The 18,000-nt window shown below is 42.6% G+C and overlaps 1 protein-coding gene across 1 annotated transcript; it reads left to right on the plus strand.

Annotated features, from left to right (window-relative positions):
• The first annotated feature begins 319 nt into the window (after nt 1-319).
• LOC103613463 (cytochrome c oxidase subunit 7A2, mitochondrial) lies at nt 320-4,211 on the plus strand. The gene is made up of 4 exons (XM_008631242.2): nt 320-425; nt 1,510-1,599; nt 3,058-3,142; nt 3,992-4,211. Exons 1-4 carry the CDS (start codon nt 408-410, stop codon nt 4,048-4,050), a joined length of 252 nt encoding a protein of 83 aa, XP_008629464.1. The 5' UTR covers nt 320-407; the 3' UTR covers nt 4,051-4,211.
• The last annotated feature ends 13,789 nt before the right edge of the window (nt 4,212-18,000 follow it).

Raw genomic sequence — 18,000 nt, forward strand, 5'->3', positions numbered from 1 at the left:
ACATTTCCCGGATTTCCCAAAGCGCCCTCTGAAGGCGCAGAGAGGCGGCCGGCAACCACAGAATCCCGCGGCAGCAGGCTCCCGCCGGGGCTGTGTGGCGTGAGAAAACAAGCGCTCCCGGTGTGCCTCAGCCGGGCCGCGCTGTGTTCTGAGAGGTCACCGCTCCTCCCTCCCGGTGCTGAGGGCTCAGCTCTGGCTCCCCGGCCCCGGCCCAAGACCCAGGGCGCCTCGCCGTGCTGCCCCAGCCGGGCCGGGCGGACTGGCGGGGGGCGCTGTGGGCTCTGCTGTGGGCTCTGCGGCGGCGCTCCGGGCTGCTCCCTCCGTGGTGCCGCCGCCGTGGGCGGGGCAGCCGCTTCCCCTTCCGCTGCCCTTGTTGCCGGCGGGAGGTGACAGGACCAACAGCCGCGATGTGGCGGAACGTGCTGGTGAGGCCCGGGGAGAGCGGCCCGCTGCCGCCGGGGGTCTGTGGAGCTCGCTCAGGGTGCCCGCTCGGCTGCGGGACTCGGCCGTGGTGGCCGCCCTCCCTGCCGGGCGCTGCGAAGTGACCTGCAGGGGTCGGGGGAAGGTCTTACGCGGCCCACTTGCTCCACGTAGTGCTGAGCTTCAGGGACTTGAGAGAATAAGGTTGAGTTGGGGGGCTTGGATACGCTTAGCTCGTCTCTAAGGAGATAGATTTTACAGCGTGTTTATTTGGGGTGGGTAGGGAGAGGAGACGCTTTGTCCCGTTACTTGCAACCAGCATCACCTGGATGTTTGCCCGCCCCGTGGCTGCGTTTTTAGCAGTGGTAACTTTGTGGGAACGGTGTGTTGTCCATGGTGCTTGAAGGAGGCCGAGGCCGCTGGCAGCTTAGAGCTGCCGCGCTTTGAGCCTTGATATTTTAGCGAAGGCAGACCAAAGAACTGTATACAGGTCATTGATTTTGGCAGGCTACCGTATATGATCAGTCTGTGGAAACAGATTCCAGCTCAGGACACAGCAGGGTGATTTAAGCTGTGTGTGTGGCGGGGTGGAGGTGCCTCCTGAGCACTGTGAAGGTTATCTCCTGTGCTGGTGGCTCCTAGGTGAACTGCAGCAGTGACAGGAATTCGTTGTCCTCACAAACACGTTTGTCATAAATGTTATTGTCCCTTTTCCTGGTTAGACACAGAGAATGGTGCCTAAAACAGGTCTAAGGGGCAGAGGCTGAGATTTCTGCTGAATGGATACTACCTGAAGGTTATGCTGCGGATCCATAAATTTGTTGTATCTTACTGAAAGTATTTTTCCTGAGTTTTTCCTTTTCAGGTAGCTAGTCCTTTACATAGTCTGCTAAAACAATTACTGGATTCAAAACTAGCATGTTTTGGTGAAGTTTTGTGTGTTTGTTTGTTTTTAAAACCCTTTTTTTTTTTTTTCTTTTTTTTGCTGCCCCACTTCTACCTTGCTTTTCAAAGAAACAATTTCTACCCAGTGTGGACAGAGCTGTAAAATGTCACTGTTTTTAAAACACTGTTTATCTTTTATTTCAGGCTCTTCGCCAGATTTCCCAGAGAACCATAAGCACTGCTACACGCAGGCAGCTTGAAAATAGAGTTTCTGAGAGTCAGAAGCTTTTTCAGGTATTGAGTGAGTTAATGTCAGTAGATTAACAAGGTTTTAGTAGATCATAACTGCATGGTTTTTTTCTAAAGAACTGGTCAGGCTCCCCTTTACATCTGAAGAGAGCTCTCAGAATCAGTTGTATGACTAGAGCATTTGCAATTAGCAGTTATTTTCTGCAGAGGTTAAGAGTATTTGTATGTGCATACTTGACTTACTGACTCTTTAGGGTTTTTTCACCCTGTGAAATGATTTGTACCAGAGTTTCTCATAAGTATTAGGCATGGTACAAAGATAAAGTACTCTGAAATGAGTTGATATGGGGGAGTAGGTCCGAAGAACAAGTAGAGAAAAACAGCAAGAAGACAGAAATACAATGAAAAGGTAAACCTGAAATCTTACAGCTCTATCTATAGCTCATAGATGAGCCCCATAATTTTTAATGAGGATGTGGTATTACTGTATTTCTCAGTTATGAAAACAGTAAAGGTCTTAAGTGATTGGATTAATTCCTAGGAAATTACTGAATTTTTACAAATAGTTTCTGAATTATTCTGTTCCTGATTGATAGGGCCACTGAGTGAAGTAGTAAAAGCTGAGAACGCTCAGGAGAGTAATCCCAAGTGTGAGCCACAACCTGGAGCTGTAGCTTCATACTGAGCATAAATTGGGCTTCAGCAATGTGAAAGGAGGGACCAAGTATATTAGAAGCCCCACTTAAATAGTTTAGTGTCTTACTGCTTTCCTTTCCCCTGAAAGAGAAAGCCAGTCTTGTTGAGACACTAACTATGGAGCACGGTGTTTATTGTGAGCCAAGGGGAAGGAAATAGGAGGGTGACGTTGGTGATGGGAGGGGTCAGAGGTTCAGTTTCTGCTAGCAGAGATCTCTAGGCATATCTCTTCCTCCTTTCATTCCTTTCTTGTGCACAGCAAGTTAAGCTGGGCTGGGTTGCAGGTCACCAGCATTGGAGGCTGGCTTGAAGTCCAGAGCAGTGTGATCTTGCTGACAGGGGTAAAGATCATGTGGATCTGGTGCTTAGGAGTTTTACTTTGGGTGGAGCAAAACAATTTCCTGTATGCCAGCAAGTGACAGTACAGACTCCTCCCCTTGTTGCTCCCTGTAGCAGGAATTGGCTATACTGGGAATGGATGGGAAGTTTCTAGGGATGGTAATCACATCCTGTGCACCTGACGGGTCTGGCAGAGGTGTCAGAAGTGCTCAGGCATCTGCCAGTCATTGCTTTAGATATGAATTGTGCACATGATTTATTATACTCCCCTAGTGAATCATCACCTGATACCAGAGTGAAAGCTTTTAAGACGAAGTGGGATCTAAATAAGGTTCAGTGTCTTTTGGGAGTCGGAAAGATAGTGTGGGGTAGTAATTTTTCCTCTGGGTAATTATGAAATAATTGTATTGGAACAATATTGCAAGAACTGCATATAAATAGTTTGTTTTTGTCACTTATTTCCATTAGGAGGATAATGGCCTCCCAGTGCATCTTAAAGGTGGGGCAAAGGATGCTCTGTTGTATAGAACCACCACGGGTCTTGCAGTGTGTGGTAAGGCTAATACTAAAATATTTATGCTCTCGTACAATTTCCTGTGCACTGATATTAAAATCGTTTTTCTTTGGTACAATCTCCAACACGGATGGTGTTTTCTCTGTAAAATAATTACTCAATTTCTTCAGTCTGTTCTTCAGAACATGCAAAGTTTATGTAGAGAAGAAAAAAAAGCACATTTGGCCATGCTGGATATTTATTTGTGCTTTTTCCAAATCTAGATTTTCAGATGGCTTTTTCCGGGACTAAGTACCGTGGGCTGAATACTGCTTCAGGTTTCATGTATGGTGTTAGAGAAAAATAGAACTACTTCGCCTATTCTGCAAAGGAGTAATGTGTAATTACAGCACATACATGAACCAGTCTTTGCACTCACCTGATTCTTCTTAGTGCTAGGTGATACTCAGTGTACTGAGTTTTCATGTGCTGTGAAAACTAGCAGAATTATAACCAAGGTTCATATACTGTATATATTTAACCTTTACGTTACTTGTTACATAATTTTGCAATGGCCTCTAACTTAAATGTGTTGATCAGATTTTCAGTTCAGCTGCTTTAAGAATGAGTAACCATTACTTCATGATTGTGAGAGACATGCCTCTCCCCACATTTTTTTTTGCCTCCATCTCTTTATTTTTGTGCAGCCTGTGGAGAGGTATTTAAGGTTTTGTATTTTTTCTCTAAAATATTAATAACCAAAAAAACAATTGAGACGTGGCTACAGAAATGTTTTGTCTGAATTGCAGCTGCTTATTGTCAGTATTTCTTCTGGAACAAACTGGAAAGCTGACTTGAAAGGAATTTCGTTTGCTAATCTGAAAATATCTTTTCTGTCTCTTAATTCAGGAACAATCTATGCTTTATATTACCTGCTTCTCTCTTCAATGCCCAAGAAGCCGAACTGATTCCATTTGAGGATGCCTCAGCGATTAACATCTCTTTGTCCGGTTCCCATGTGACTATGGTGGCAGCTTATTATAAGCAGCTGGCTTAATGATTGGAATCATAAGTTAATTGTAACATGTAGACTGCAATCAATAAAGCAGTTTTTACGTGGTGTAGTGGATGTCTGGGCTGTATCATGTGTTTATGTGTGTGAGCATTTTTGGTCACAGGGTTGCCAAGCTGCTGAAGAGGGCTTTAAGGTTGCTGGCAGAGGAGAGCCTCAGTCCGTCCCACTCCTCATCTCAGTTTGATGCCAGTGCCAGCCACAGATGCCCAGAGCCAGGAAAGGGATCCCCGGTCAGCAGGAGCACCTGCAGAACAGCACAAGGGACTCACAGACATTCCAGCCAGGAAGTCTGTCTCCTTACAACTTCAGTGCCTCTGTGTGAATGCACACAGCATGGGGAATGAACAGGAGGAGTTAGAGATGTGCTCATACCTGCAGGGCTGTGATCTCAGTGGCATCACAGAGAAGTGGTAGGATGGCTCCTACAATGGGAGTGCTGGGATGGAAGGACAGGCAGGGAAGATGAGGTGGTGTTAACCTCTATGTTAATGACCAGCCAGAGTACCTGGAACTCTGCCTGGGAATGCAGGGACAGGTGATACTGTGGTGGGGGTCTGTTGCTGGGCACCCAACCAGGAAGACTGAGTGGGTGAGTCTATAGCCAGACAGACATACATCTATAGATAGACAGGAGCAGCCCTGGGTCTCATGGGGAACTTCACCCCAGTATCTGTTGGAGGGACAACACAGCAGGGCATAAGCATCACTTGTAAGGTACTGTAATGGCTCTTACTAGCTTGATTATTGCAATTACTGGGGAAAATCATCATGGAAACACATTGTAGCTGTGCATCCCTAGTTCAGTTTTATATTCCTAACAGAATTTTTGCCTTTTTAACCTTGTCAAGTTGCTACTTTTGGGTTATTATGCCCAAAGTCTGGTATTGACTCTGTAACAAATAGAGCTTCTAAAAAAATCCCAAACAATTTCATCAAAATAATCCTTTTGTTTCTCTTCTCAAGGAAACAGTGGAATTTTCAAAATGTGAAAACAAGCTCAAAAATCTAGCCTCCCACTACAGTGCTATTTTAAGCCTCTTGTGGATTTAAGTTTGTTTCCAATTTTTCATTGCTATCCTGGAGAACCAGAGTATGTTTGTTAAACTTGAGGCAAACTGGAAGAGAAGGGTGAGTGTACTCAGAACTCTCTAGTAAAACCAAAAATCTTGAAAAGAAAGGTGACTGAGGGAATACCCCTCAAGGATAGTAGCTTCTCCGCACAGGTGGGTTTGGCCAACTGCATGACTAAAAGAATAAGAAATACCTGGATGGATTTGTTGGAAAAAGGTTTGGGAAGTGGGGTACAGCCTATCTCAAGATGAACATTGATGCCTACAAAGAAGAGAAACGTCTTGGCACAGTGACCTATACTGCACAGAATCAGTCTGCTCTGTGTGATGCTGGTAAGGCTTCTGCTGCCATCATGTGCCCAGGGTTACCCTCAAGATGTGGACCAAGTGATGGGCATCTGGAGGGCAACATAAGGAAAGATCAACGTATTTAAGAGGCCCATATCTTTTCCTGTCCACAGGAATTACAAAAAATTTTGAATGGAATAATTATTCAAGTAGTCCAAATTATAAAAATCCGGGGATGAGCTAGGCAGTATGTGCAGCCTAGCTGTTGTATGTGCAGCCAAAGCAGAATGTGCAGCTGTTGTTGTTCTTGCACTGAGCCGTGTCTCAAAGTGCACTGTCCCGGGATCTGCAGCAGACTGAGAGCTGTGGTGCCGGCAGCAGCCCTGGAGGGAGTGCACGTGGGGTAAATGCAAGCTAGGAAAAAGCTTCATACCACAAAGCAATCACTATTTATAGTCAGAGCCTCGAAATGTTATTTGAATGAATGTCAAATGGCAGAAACGTGTTCTGGCAGAGTTGGGTCTAGTAACCCCGAGGTCTGTCCCTGGAGTGTGCAGCTGGAGCAGGCGGAAAAGCGGGTGGCATTGCCGGGGCCGCGCTGTGCAGCTGCCGGGCGCTCACGGGGAGGCGCCCGCGATCCGCGCGCGCGCGAGGGGGGGAAAAGAAAACCGGGAAAGCCCCGCCGTCAGCTGCTCAGCACCATTTTATGGGACTGCATTACAACACTAGCAGGGAAATTCCCATCTACTGTGCAGTCTAGACATGTATTTCATTGCAGGCTCATCCACATCACAAACTGCAAGGTGTAAACTGGGTGCCTCTATTGCCTATACCGTCTCTCTCTAGGAAAATACAAAAAGAGAGCTATCTTCTCTATTGCTAAAATATCTGAAGATCTACCTTCAATCTCCCTATGGGTATTGTACAAGTAGCAGAAAATAAAATAAGCAACATCCATTACTCCTTGCTAATGTGAAAAAAGCTGTAATTTTAAAAGAATAAAATGGTCACTAATATGAAGTCATGGGCTTCTAGCAGTTAGTACACTCAAATTTTTTGCTTTCCTTGTCTGATCCTAGTACTGTGGTGCTTAATTACAATCTTTAAATCACTGTTGTCTGGGATTAGGTGCTATACCTTACTGCAGTCCTACTTTTGATCTGTGTTTAGGCAATACATATAGTATGTCTCCCTCCAAAATCTTTCATGTAAACTGTATTTGCTATTTCAGGTTAATGTAAATTTATTTTTCAGTTGCTGTTATTAAAATTGGTAGCTATCATTTTAGTAAATTTTGCTTTAAAGGATGGGAAAGTCTCCCAGAGCTGAGGACATGGGAATGCTCTCCTTGGCTTCCACTGAGCTGAATCGTTCTAAGTATCACCCCAAAAATTTGGGGGCCAATATCTGTTAGATAGGCAGTGACTACTTCATCTCTTCTACTTTCCTTGCCATTCTACTTTGCATTATATAAGCTTTTAAACTTAGCTGGCTTTAAGGTTAACAAAGAAAGCTTAGTAGTGTGCCAGCTTTGTCAAAAAAAAAAAAATTCTTCATGCTACTGTAAGAGAAATTACTATTCAAATAATAATCAGATGAAACAGAAGAAAATTAAATCCTTAGTACTGCAGTTCCAGGTTCCACAATCCTTTCTGAGACTGCAGATGTACAGACCATGTTTTACTTTCTCCATTTGGAAGGTAGCTCAGAATATCAACTCTTAGAATGGTGCCCTGGGCTACACTTTCTTGGCCACTGAATATATGTATAGATCCAATTAGCCTGACACACACAAAAATTTCCCCAGTAAAAAATCCGAGTACTAATAATAACACAAAAACACAGCACTGACTTCCTAAAACACACTGTGAAAAAGTTCAGAAACTCTCATAAGTAAAAAGAAAACCCCAGGGAGATCTCTAAGTGTATGATCTTCATTGTACTTTTTTTTTCTTTTTCCAGATCCCAGAGTAAAAATACCACTTTTCTAATGTTGCTTACCCTGGCTGTCACTGCTCTGAACTATGAGAAAGCATGATGAATTTTTTTTTGGCTTTTTTCGTATTATGCTGTTGCTCCTTTCTCTCCCATTCTTTCTCAGTTCTTTCAAATATCAGAGCTGGAGGTTAACCTCCATGGTTGCTAGGGTGAATCAGACTTTCAGAGGCAAAATCAATCTGATCAACCTGACTTGACCCTAAATAAGGTATTTAGGGGATGAGTAAGCCAGAACCAATGTATCTTTTCATGTGCATGCTTGTGCGATTATTTTTTTAAAGAAGTTCCTTTTAGCAATAACACCACCTTCCCTAATCTAACTTGCCTGAGCCTTTCCACTTATTTTTTCAGTACTCAGTCAGTTCTGCTGTAAAAATAATGGCTTGTCCAGAAACACAATCTGAGAAGAATCTCTTGGCTGGACTGTAGTTTTTCTGAATGTAAGTATTCACACAATCACAGAATTAACTAGGCTGGTAAAGACCTTTGAGATCACCAATCTGATCTATATTCAAACTCAGAGGGCAACACATACAGTCTGTGATACATGTTTTGGTCCTGCCTCAGTATTTTTGAAGAGCTGCTGTTATTATTCACAGGTTTTCTATTAGACTTTCACAGCTTCCCCCAAAACACATCTAAAGCTAAAAGCACACTTGTATCTATTTCCTCAAAAATATGCATCCTTGCAAAAAGTGGTCATTGGCTGGGATTCCTGTTTATAAATGTTGTTACAAGACAAATTCATTCTCAGGGGCTGGGGAGGTACTTGAGGGAAGGGGTTATCCCATGGAGTCCCCAGTCAGGCAGTTCTGAGTTTAGATCCTCAGAGAAAACCAGTGTCAGTATACAGTTCACTAAGTTCTCAAAGCATTCACTCCCATTGCATATAGCCTCCTGAGTCCTAGAGAAAACTGCCAAAGAGAGATGAATTTGGCCTTTGCTTATGTGTTTCTTTGAGCTCCCAATCCACTAATCTGAACTTTCTGAAACATAAGGATCTTTTGTCTCTTCAGTCTGGTTTATCAGGTGCAATCTTATCATCTTCCTTCTGCCTCCACGGTATTTTATTCTTTTATTATTATGTTAACCCGCTTTAGTATTTTCGTTCATGAAAATGTCTGTCCTTGCCTTGTTGGGTCTCTGCTGTCTGCAAGAAAAGGCAAAATGCTGTCTGGTGGGCATGGAAATAAATTGAAAAGTGATGATCTGGTAAGATCCAGTAATATTTAAGCTTTACGTATACCAGAACATGGAAGGAGTTACTACAAAAAAGACCACAGGGGGCCTGGAGTTTTAAAGTTACCTAAGTTAAGGTTTCCTAAAGAGAATTGTTGCAAACTAAGTATGAAATGAACAAGTTCACAGTATTGCTTTAAAAGCATATTTCAGCATAAGCACTTTTCTCTGTGAACACTTGTTTGACTGCTACAGAGTTGTAAAAGAGAAGTAGAATGTCTTGTGATATGTCAATCTAATAAAATGGTATCCTTGACCTTAGATATGTAAGACCTTAGACCTTGACCATGACATATTTGTGGAATACCTCTCTTGAGGCTGCCTGTGAAGCTTACCTAGAGATACAGTCCCCTGTGATTTCACCAGGAGCAGCAGAAGAATGTTTTCCTTGAAAGGAACAGTAGGATGTTCAATGGAGATAATTAAAATGTGCTATTTGGGTTAAACATTTGTAGAGGGCTTCTCAGGGCCAAAGAGACATAGTCCAGTTTTAACAATATCTGAAACAGAAGAAAAAAAAGTTAAATACTTTTAGATGGCTGTCTTGTTTTTCCACAGAAGTTTTTCCCTTTTAGCCAAGAAATCTGGGCTGTGCAGGGTGCGAAGTACATGATCTGTCCGAAATGTTCCTTCTTACAGATTAGGATTCTTCTAAGAGTTTCTATGCAAATCTTATGGTATCATCCTCATCAATGTGACTGTAACATGATTCATAGATATTTGGAGATGCCTTTGGAAATAAAAGGGAGAGAGGGAGATTCAGTGCTGTTAGATGTTATTGCAGCTGTTGAGACAGTTTGTTCCCAGTAACTGTGAGCGGCTTCTGTTCCTACAGGGTTCTGTGGGGGTCCCTCCCCTGCCGTGTAGCCCTGGCAGAGGGGCCCTGAGGGCACAGACACGGGGCTTCCCTGCCCCTGCTCAGCCTCGTTCCCATTGGTTGGTTTGTGTTCCCTGCGCGGGCAGAAGGACCCTTGGTCCCGTGACTGGAACAGTTCCTGGGCAGAGCTCCGGCCATGCGGCTGGAGAACATCCCAAGCTTGGGAGATGGAGAAGTCGTGGAATTCAAAATTGTTCTAGGGAGAAAAGGGTTACAAGCATCGCAGGTCACTGGGCCTGATGGTGTTTCTGTAAAAGGCAGTATATATGCAAAAAATCGTAGTCATATTAGACAATATCTCCATTGTAAGCCCCCCCTACAGTCTCCCTTTCCTAATCCCACCTTTCCCTTTTACCCTATGTCCTATTACCCCCAGTGTATTCCTAATCCGTTTTTTCACCCATGGTTTCCCTCACAAAACCATGCTTTTGCCAATTGTTTCCCCAAAAATCCCTTTCCAATGCCGAGTGGGGGATGAAAAGGGGGAGGGAAGAAGTTAAACCCTCTCCTGCCTCAGTTTCCCCACAAAGCATGCTCAGAGAGTCCTGTCTCCCTTCTGTCAGCCCTAAGATGTTCCACAGAATCTGATTGGACATTTAAAGACTCAGGAGGGTGGCCTGTTTTGTTTTGAAACTGTTCTTGTTATGTTTATCCAGTTGTTTTCATTCTCCTTTTATTAAAATAAAACGGGTGAGGTGTGGGGGTCCCTCCCCTGCCGTGTAGCCCTGGGAGAGGGGCCCTGAGGGCACAGACACGGGGTTTCCCTGCCCCTGCTCAGCCTCGTTCCCATTGGTTGGTTTGTGTTCCCTGCGCGGGCAGAAGGATCCTTGGTCCTGTGACTGGAACAGTTCCTCGGCAGAGCTCCGGCCATGCGGCTGGAGGAATAAACATCTCTGAAACAGCTATCAAGAATCTGTCTGTCCATATATATTTCCTTTCCACGGGACTCCTGGTTTGATATATGCGTGTTGCAGGATCCCCACTGCAACAGGGTTCCAAGGAGAAGCTTGTGATTCCATCAGGACCTTTAAGTTACTAATGTGTTCTTAATAATAATTGAGTTATATATGTTTATGTAATATAGAAATGGTTCTACATTGTTTCATCTCAACATGAGCACTTACTCTGGATGACTAATGCTCTGGGACCTGAAGTTTATAATGGAAAGGCTGACACACACTCAATCTTATCTCTCATAGCACTATGCAAAAGGGAATTATATAATTAAAACATTATAATGATCTCTATTGCTCAGTGGGAAGTTACAAGTCCCACAGGAGTCAGGCCAACTGTGTTATCAAGGTTTATTCAGTCATCTCTTAGGAGCAGTGGGCACATTTTGCTAAATATAGTGTGGTGTGCTAATAAGTGCTCTGTGTGGAGCATTGCACTGGGATCACTGTGCCACAGAGCTGGAGTGCAGTGCATGGGATGTTAGCACACCTCCCTTTAGCTGAGATTTTCAGAAAGAAGTGCTTAAGCTTAGGCTGCTAAATTCATACTCTGGCATTTACATAAATAGCCTGATTTTTCAGAAGAGCAATACCAAGAAATTCTCTTCTATTAAAATAATAAAATAGAAAAATGTCTTACAACAACAAGAAAAAATTTTATGGTTTCTGGAAATAGTGCTCAAATGTATCACCAGATTTCTGGGAAAAGAAGAGGGGAACCACAACTTTTGGTTTCCCCAGCTTAATTAATTGTGGGCTGTAAATGCAGTTTCTGAAAGAAAGGCACAAAACAGGTGTGGTGCAAGAGAGACAACACTATTGGCTGGGCTGTATATGATCTATTTTACAGAGTTAGGCAGGAATCTCTGTCACAATCTGTAAATCTCTGTTTGGGTCTGAGATCCAAAAGCAGAAAAACAGATGAGTAGGACCTGAAAATCACATCTTTTGATCAGCACCAGGCTCATTTACTGATCTTATTCTGGTTCCTGGTAGAGAGGTATTTACATGAGCAGACTACAAAGCTTTGCTCCAGCAGAAGAATTCACTGTCTAAAGTACCAGAGATGAAAAGTAAAAGTGCTTGATCCAGTGCCTAAACTGGGGTGCCCAACACCATCTCAGGTTATACTTGAGGCATTTTCTTGTTAGTAAATACAACGGAGGACCTGCAGGACATTCATACACTTGTGTTATAACAATGAGGGACTATCAGGAGGCCTCTGACACCCAAAACAGCACCAGGGGCTTGCCTCTGCCTCCTGGGTGGTCTGCAACAGTTTGAGATTTGTCAGTGTATGTGGGTCCTCGTCTGTAGCTGGCAGCTCCACAAGAGATCTCTGATGCTGCAGAACACTCAGACAGCTCTTGAGCCCACTCTGATAGCAACAGATCCAAGCCCCATGGATGGTGGGTGGCCAAACTGCTCAGGCACTGCTGAGTTCATTAACTCAGGTCTTCATCAGCCACTGCCGAAGTTTAGATGCTGGGCTCACGTGCAGGCACCTAATGTACCATAACCCAAAGCCAAATGCCACCTGAGGTGACCATGCAGGACAGAACAGGGAGCACAGCCAATGTTCCTAAAGAGCAAAGCTGCAATGGTGGGGCATGTATCAAGGAGTACGCATCCCCTGTCTGTTTCTCAGCCACTCTGGAGATTAGAGAAGCAGACTCTGAAGTTTTTATTAGAAAATAAGGCCCCAACAGCTACTCCTAGCATAAAGGGACCTCATCTTGCAGCAGCTGTTCTTAACTGGGGAAGAAGATCACGATGTAGTAAAGCCCCATGTTGTGATGTGCCTTAAACAGGAAATCCCCTAAACACATTTCAAAGGGCACTGGGCAGAGGGTAAAGGAGCACAGCTCAGATTTACCAGAAGCCTATTTTAAAAAAAATGCTAAGCAGATAAAATTATTTATTTATTTATTTATTTATTTATTATTTCTGTTAAACAAATAAGAGACATTGGAGCTAGTAGCAAACACATTTCTCTGGGTAAAAAATACATGCAGAAATCAAGACAATGCCAAACCCAAGACATGTTCACTAAACTGGGCTGACTAAAAGCTAACAGAGTAGCGAGGCCAGCTGGAGAGCATCCAAGAGAGCAGAGGAAAGGGCATATGAGAGGAGACATTTTAACAGCTTCAAGTGAAGCCTCTCAGCAGGCTGTAGGGGTGTTGATACCCGAAAGAGAGACTCAACTCCAACAGGTGAAAAAGGCTGTCAGCAAAGAGTACATGGGAGTTTTCAAGTAACCTTTAAAAGTAGAAACAAAAGCCAATAGTTTTCTGTTTACACAACGGAGTGCTTCTGATACTGAAGCACAGGGCAACATCTATTTATAATCCAAATAAATCTTATGTTCTGGTATTTGGAACTGTCAATATTCAGCATACTGGGAAGCAGCAGCCACAAGGCTGCATTAAGAAATGCTGATTTAGATCTGCATTGTTTTGCTCCATGTATTTTCCTCCTTAGTCACTAGCCAATTAGAACTTCTGCAAAAGAAACAGGTTTCTTTTTCAAAGCTGTCTCATATGGAGCTCATAAACGTTGTGACAGGTGACACCTAGCCTGTGCTTTTAATGCCTGTGAGCTAAACTCTTGCCTGTTTCTTTTTTCCACAAACCCTCAAAACTTCCAAGTCTCCATCAATATCTGTGATAGGTAACATGCAGATGAGAGCCCCAGATGATAGGTCCCAGGAAAGTATATATAATCTAGGCTATCCAGCTCCTTGGGCCTGGTGCATTCCCCAGCTGTGTCCTAGCCCAAGTTTTGCCTCTGGTGCTCTTTCTTTTGCAGAGGAAAAAGCTGTGTTGAATGCCACAATATTCCAGTTTGAATATCAAGGCACTGAGATTGAGAAGCTGGGGAGAGTGTGGAGCTTGGAGTGGATGGTGGTGACCATGGAGTCCATCTCCCATGAAGTTTAGAAATGATCAAAAAAATTACATGACTGTCAAATGCAGACATACTGTAACAGCAAAAGGGGTTTTAGCAAGACTGGTGGAATCTGTACCTCTGACAGTCACGTGCAAGAAGGAATCTCCCAGTCTGGCTTCTTTGCTCTCTGACAGTTTGCAGACATGCCAGTTAAGCAAGCAATTTTTTGCAGTAAACTAAGGCTATTTTTGTGGAATCAAGAGGGCTGGAACTTGATGATCTTTAAGGTCCCTCCCAACCCATATCAATTTATGATCCAAAGATACAGGTTTCTCTGGTGTAGCTGTATTTTTTTATTTCTGATGGCTGTGCTCATAGTCATATTCTGGACAGCTTGCAACTCACCTAAAACAAGTTATTATCTATTGTCAGCTGCTACAAACCAGGTCCCCGAAGTATGCTGTTAGTACTAAGTATGGTATGGAGATTTCTCTTTGAAGTCCTGGTGTACTTGAAATAACAGGTCATGAACTAAATGGCCTCTCGGGATCTTTTCCAGCTTCATTTATTATGGTTCTGTACGTTCGCATCAGATTCACCTGTCAGAATGCTTAAGGTTTTGAATGTTTGTCCTTGCTGAACTGAGGGTTTGGGGCTGACCTTTACATACTCTAAACCTTCTTGGAAAGATATGTATTGGGATAGAGTGCAGCAGCTGATTATTCCCCCTTGACAGCTTTCCTCCAACCTGTTCTTCAGTCAGGGGAATCACCACATCCTCAATGCCTTTTGTGTCTGTGGTGGAAAGACAACATCAGGTGGTCTGATGACAAGGTATTGAGTCTTAAAATTCCACCCCTTCCCCCCACCCCCTGCATCATTAATTATTCCACTGTCTGCAACAAAAGGATCAGGTCAATCATTAGCTAATGCAACCTGAACTTTCAATAGTTTTGAATACTTTGCCTGTTCAGAAAAAAGCTTATCTTCTCCATAAGACTACCTGCCACCTACAGAGACACTGCTGTCCCAATAGATATTGATTTCTTATACATATATAGAAGTACTAAGATGAATTAGCAAAATGTCCCTGTTCAGAGCTTGGCATTGCACCATTTCAGACTTTGTTGCCATTTAGTAGCAAGAGATTCTTCGTAGGAAGAAATTACTTTGCAATAGTTGAAGGGCTACCAAATATAGGGAAACCCATGGCTATTAAACTTTCAGCAGATGTTGAATCCAATTAGGTACTTGGTGAGCACTGTACTATAATGTTCTGCAAGTAACAGCTAGTGGCTAGTGATTTCTAAAATTATTTTAATTTTTCAAAATTATGGGTTTTCTCAGTGAATCATCATTCTTTCACTGAGAACCCCTCAGCTACATGAAGATCTGCATTCAGAATTCTTTGTGGCTAGTCCATTGCTGTGACAGGAACAGTTACATTAAAACACACAGTGATACCTGAAAAATATACAGAGTCACTGTCCTCAGTTAATTTATTTTCTTGTCCTCTTTAATCAAGCAAGATTTGTACTGGTTTCACAGAGGAATGCTTCCTGAATAGATCAGGACTCTGTCACAAAGTAATGAACCAGCTTCTTTGAAAGAAGGCAACTTTATTTAGAAATGTTATAATATAAAGTGTGTTTGTGTATATATGTGGAAGGGCTTATAAGATCCTTGCATCTATTTTTTCCAATTTTAGTATTAAAGATCTATATTGTTTTAAAAAATTACTGCCTACAAATTATCTGGATTTTCTCAGACTCCCAAACTCCATTAAATACCAGCTTCTTTCTATTTATATCTCTGCTTTTGAAAGATTTATTTACTTTTCCTCTTCCACTTATCTGGAGCCACAATAATTAACTTTCAGAACATTACATGATGGGAAAAACCAGTTACACAAATTAGAGAAATAAATAGTTGCTAAGGAAAACATACCTGGTAACGCAGATAATTATTTCATGGCTGCCACACTCTCCAGGGATGCTGCTTCCATAGTTGTTCCACTGAATGAGCAGATTTCAGATAGCACCAGTCCTCTCTGAATACTGCTAATACAGGAAGCCAATCCTCATTATGAGAGGTCAGACTAGTTCTGCTCTCTGAATACCAGCTCTGAAATGAACTTATCCAAATAAACAAACACCAGACCAAGTTCTTCTCCTGTCATTGACTGCAAATCTCTCAGACAAGGCAGAGCCTGGTGGAAGATGTTTAGTGTGTTTTGTCCTTCTGCATTTTATGAGTGCAGATATAATCCCGTGCAATATTAGTCTTATGACTGATTTAATAGGGAATAAAAAATATTCTGGAAAGGCTGTCCCTTGTGCAGTAAGGAATGAATGGGCCTCTTAAATGACTGTACTAAGACAGTGTTTAACTTAGATGCACTGTAGTAATAGATGCAGTGATAGACTGACCAGCAAAATACTTCCTGGGCAGATATACACAAGTCACTGGCAGCAGCAGAATTTTGCTAGTATAACACTTGATGCTTAATCTATATATTGTTTGATGTTCAAACAGCTGACACTTTTTAAAAATTCTTCCTCTGTGCAAAACATATACTCAAATGCATATATACATATGAATAACACATTTACCATATTCATATGTAAAGCAGATGCAACTAACTGTCAGGAAAACACAGAGGCCAAATCTAGTGTGATATTCACATGGAAATGATATTCAAGGTTTACAGTGCTGAAATGCAGAATGTCCTGTTTTACTCTGCCCTGGCAATGCAGTTTGAGGTAACAGAAAAAAAAAAAAGATGTGTCAGAAAGACAAAGTTGCCTGAATTACTCAAGACCCAAAAACATGTCAAAATTTCTAAGAAATTCCTGGTTACCTGAAATATTACTCTCACATACCTACACCAGAAATGGACAATATTATTAAAAGTATAAATATGAATTTAAATGTTGATTTTTGTATTTAAATTTGTCACTGTTTCAGTGTATCCAGATTAAATAGCAAAGAAAATTGTCGAGCTGGAGTGCAATGGTCTTAATGTGTTTAACACTTGTCTAAGAAACAAGCAGACAGGAGAGTGTTGGTAAATGTTTATGCATTTCAGAAATGCCTTCTGCATCACATACTATGTACTCAGACTATGAATGTACATAGCAACAGTGCTGATTAAAAACAACCCATTTAATTACTGTGATATATGGAAGCACATGCAATTTGTTGGTGTATTTTACATGTAAATGATCTTAGAAGAATCATGGTTAGAATAGTTAGAATAAGGAGTTAAGGATAAGAACAAAATCCTGCTGCCCCTGGAGTCAATTAATTGTTTACTCTTGCCAGCTCTGAGTCTTATTTCACACAAAGAAATTAAACAAAGCTGGTCAGCTGAGAGGAAGGGGAGATACTCCTCTCGGCAGCATCTAGGTCTGTGAAGGATAGTGTATGAGATTCTTGCAGACCTGAGAGACCCCTTGTTTTCAAGGTCTCCACTCATGTAAATCCACTTGTAGCTTTACACCAAATTATTTAAACGTTTAAAAATAATACTTCTGAGTGATTTAACTTTTGCATAGAATAATGCATATTTTCTTCCAGCCTCACTTTTTTGCATTAATTGATTTTAACTATTTGCATAAAATCTTGGTTATCCTATGATGAAAAAAATCCACAGTAGATTGTAAAAAAATACTGTTGTAGTGCACAAGTGATAAAAATACCTCATTTGCATTAATTCACTTCCTGTGGATGGATATTTCTGTCTAACCCCCGATGTCCATTCTTCTGAAACTATTTTTCACACCACATTTATAGTCGTGTTCTTGGTGTATTCATTCAGGGAATTAAAGCTTTTAAAACATATTATTTCTTAGAAATATTGCTTTTCCATATCATATCTGGATAAGAAGAAATTCAATTTCCCATGCCAAAATGATGCCAAAAGAGAAAATCCATCTCAACAGCTGGGCAAGGGGGTTTAATAGGTCAAGAGTTTTATCAGCAGAGGAGATGTTGCTTTTGGAAAGTGCATTCTATCAGTACTAGACAACTGAAACTGTCCCGTGTCCCAAAGAGGAGCTGACTCACTTCCAAAGTGTCTGGAAATGTCAGCGCATGTCTTCTGGTTATCACTTTCTTTTCAGCGTTTGGGTTCTCATATAGATGACAGGTCTATTGCAGAAATGAAGCTCAGGAGACACAAGTCCACCTGCTGACAGGTCCTTGATCTCCCAGTCCTGTGGAAAAGTGCCCAGGAGCGGTCCTCTGCTAAAATATTAATCTCTGCTGTTGGTCACTTCCACCCCGGCTGGAACCCCCCCGATAACTGCCAGTCACGTCGTGCACGGAGCCGAAAGGGACCCAATGTGGTCCCGGAATTTCCCCGCCCGCTCACGAGCGGGGGTCCCAAGCTCTGCGGTGAGGCTTGGCCCCATCTCTCCCTCTCCCCGCCCTTCCCGGCCCTATTTTCCATCTTGTTCCCACAGCGGCGGCCCCGGGGGCCCAGGGGCGGCCTCGGCAGGCGGAGAGACAGACGGACGGTCGGT

The sequence above is a fragment of the Corvus brachyrhynchos genome, unplaced genomic scaffold (genome assembly GCF_000691975.1).
Source record: "Corvus brachyrhynchos isolate BGI_N302 unplaced genomic scaffold, ASM69197v1 scaffold234, whole genome shotgun sequence".
In the NCBI taxonomy this organism is placed as follows: Eukaryota; Metazoa; Chordata; class Aves; order Passeriformes; family Corvidae; genus Corvus; species Corvus brachyrhynchos.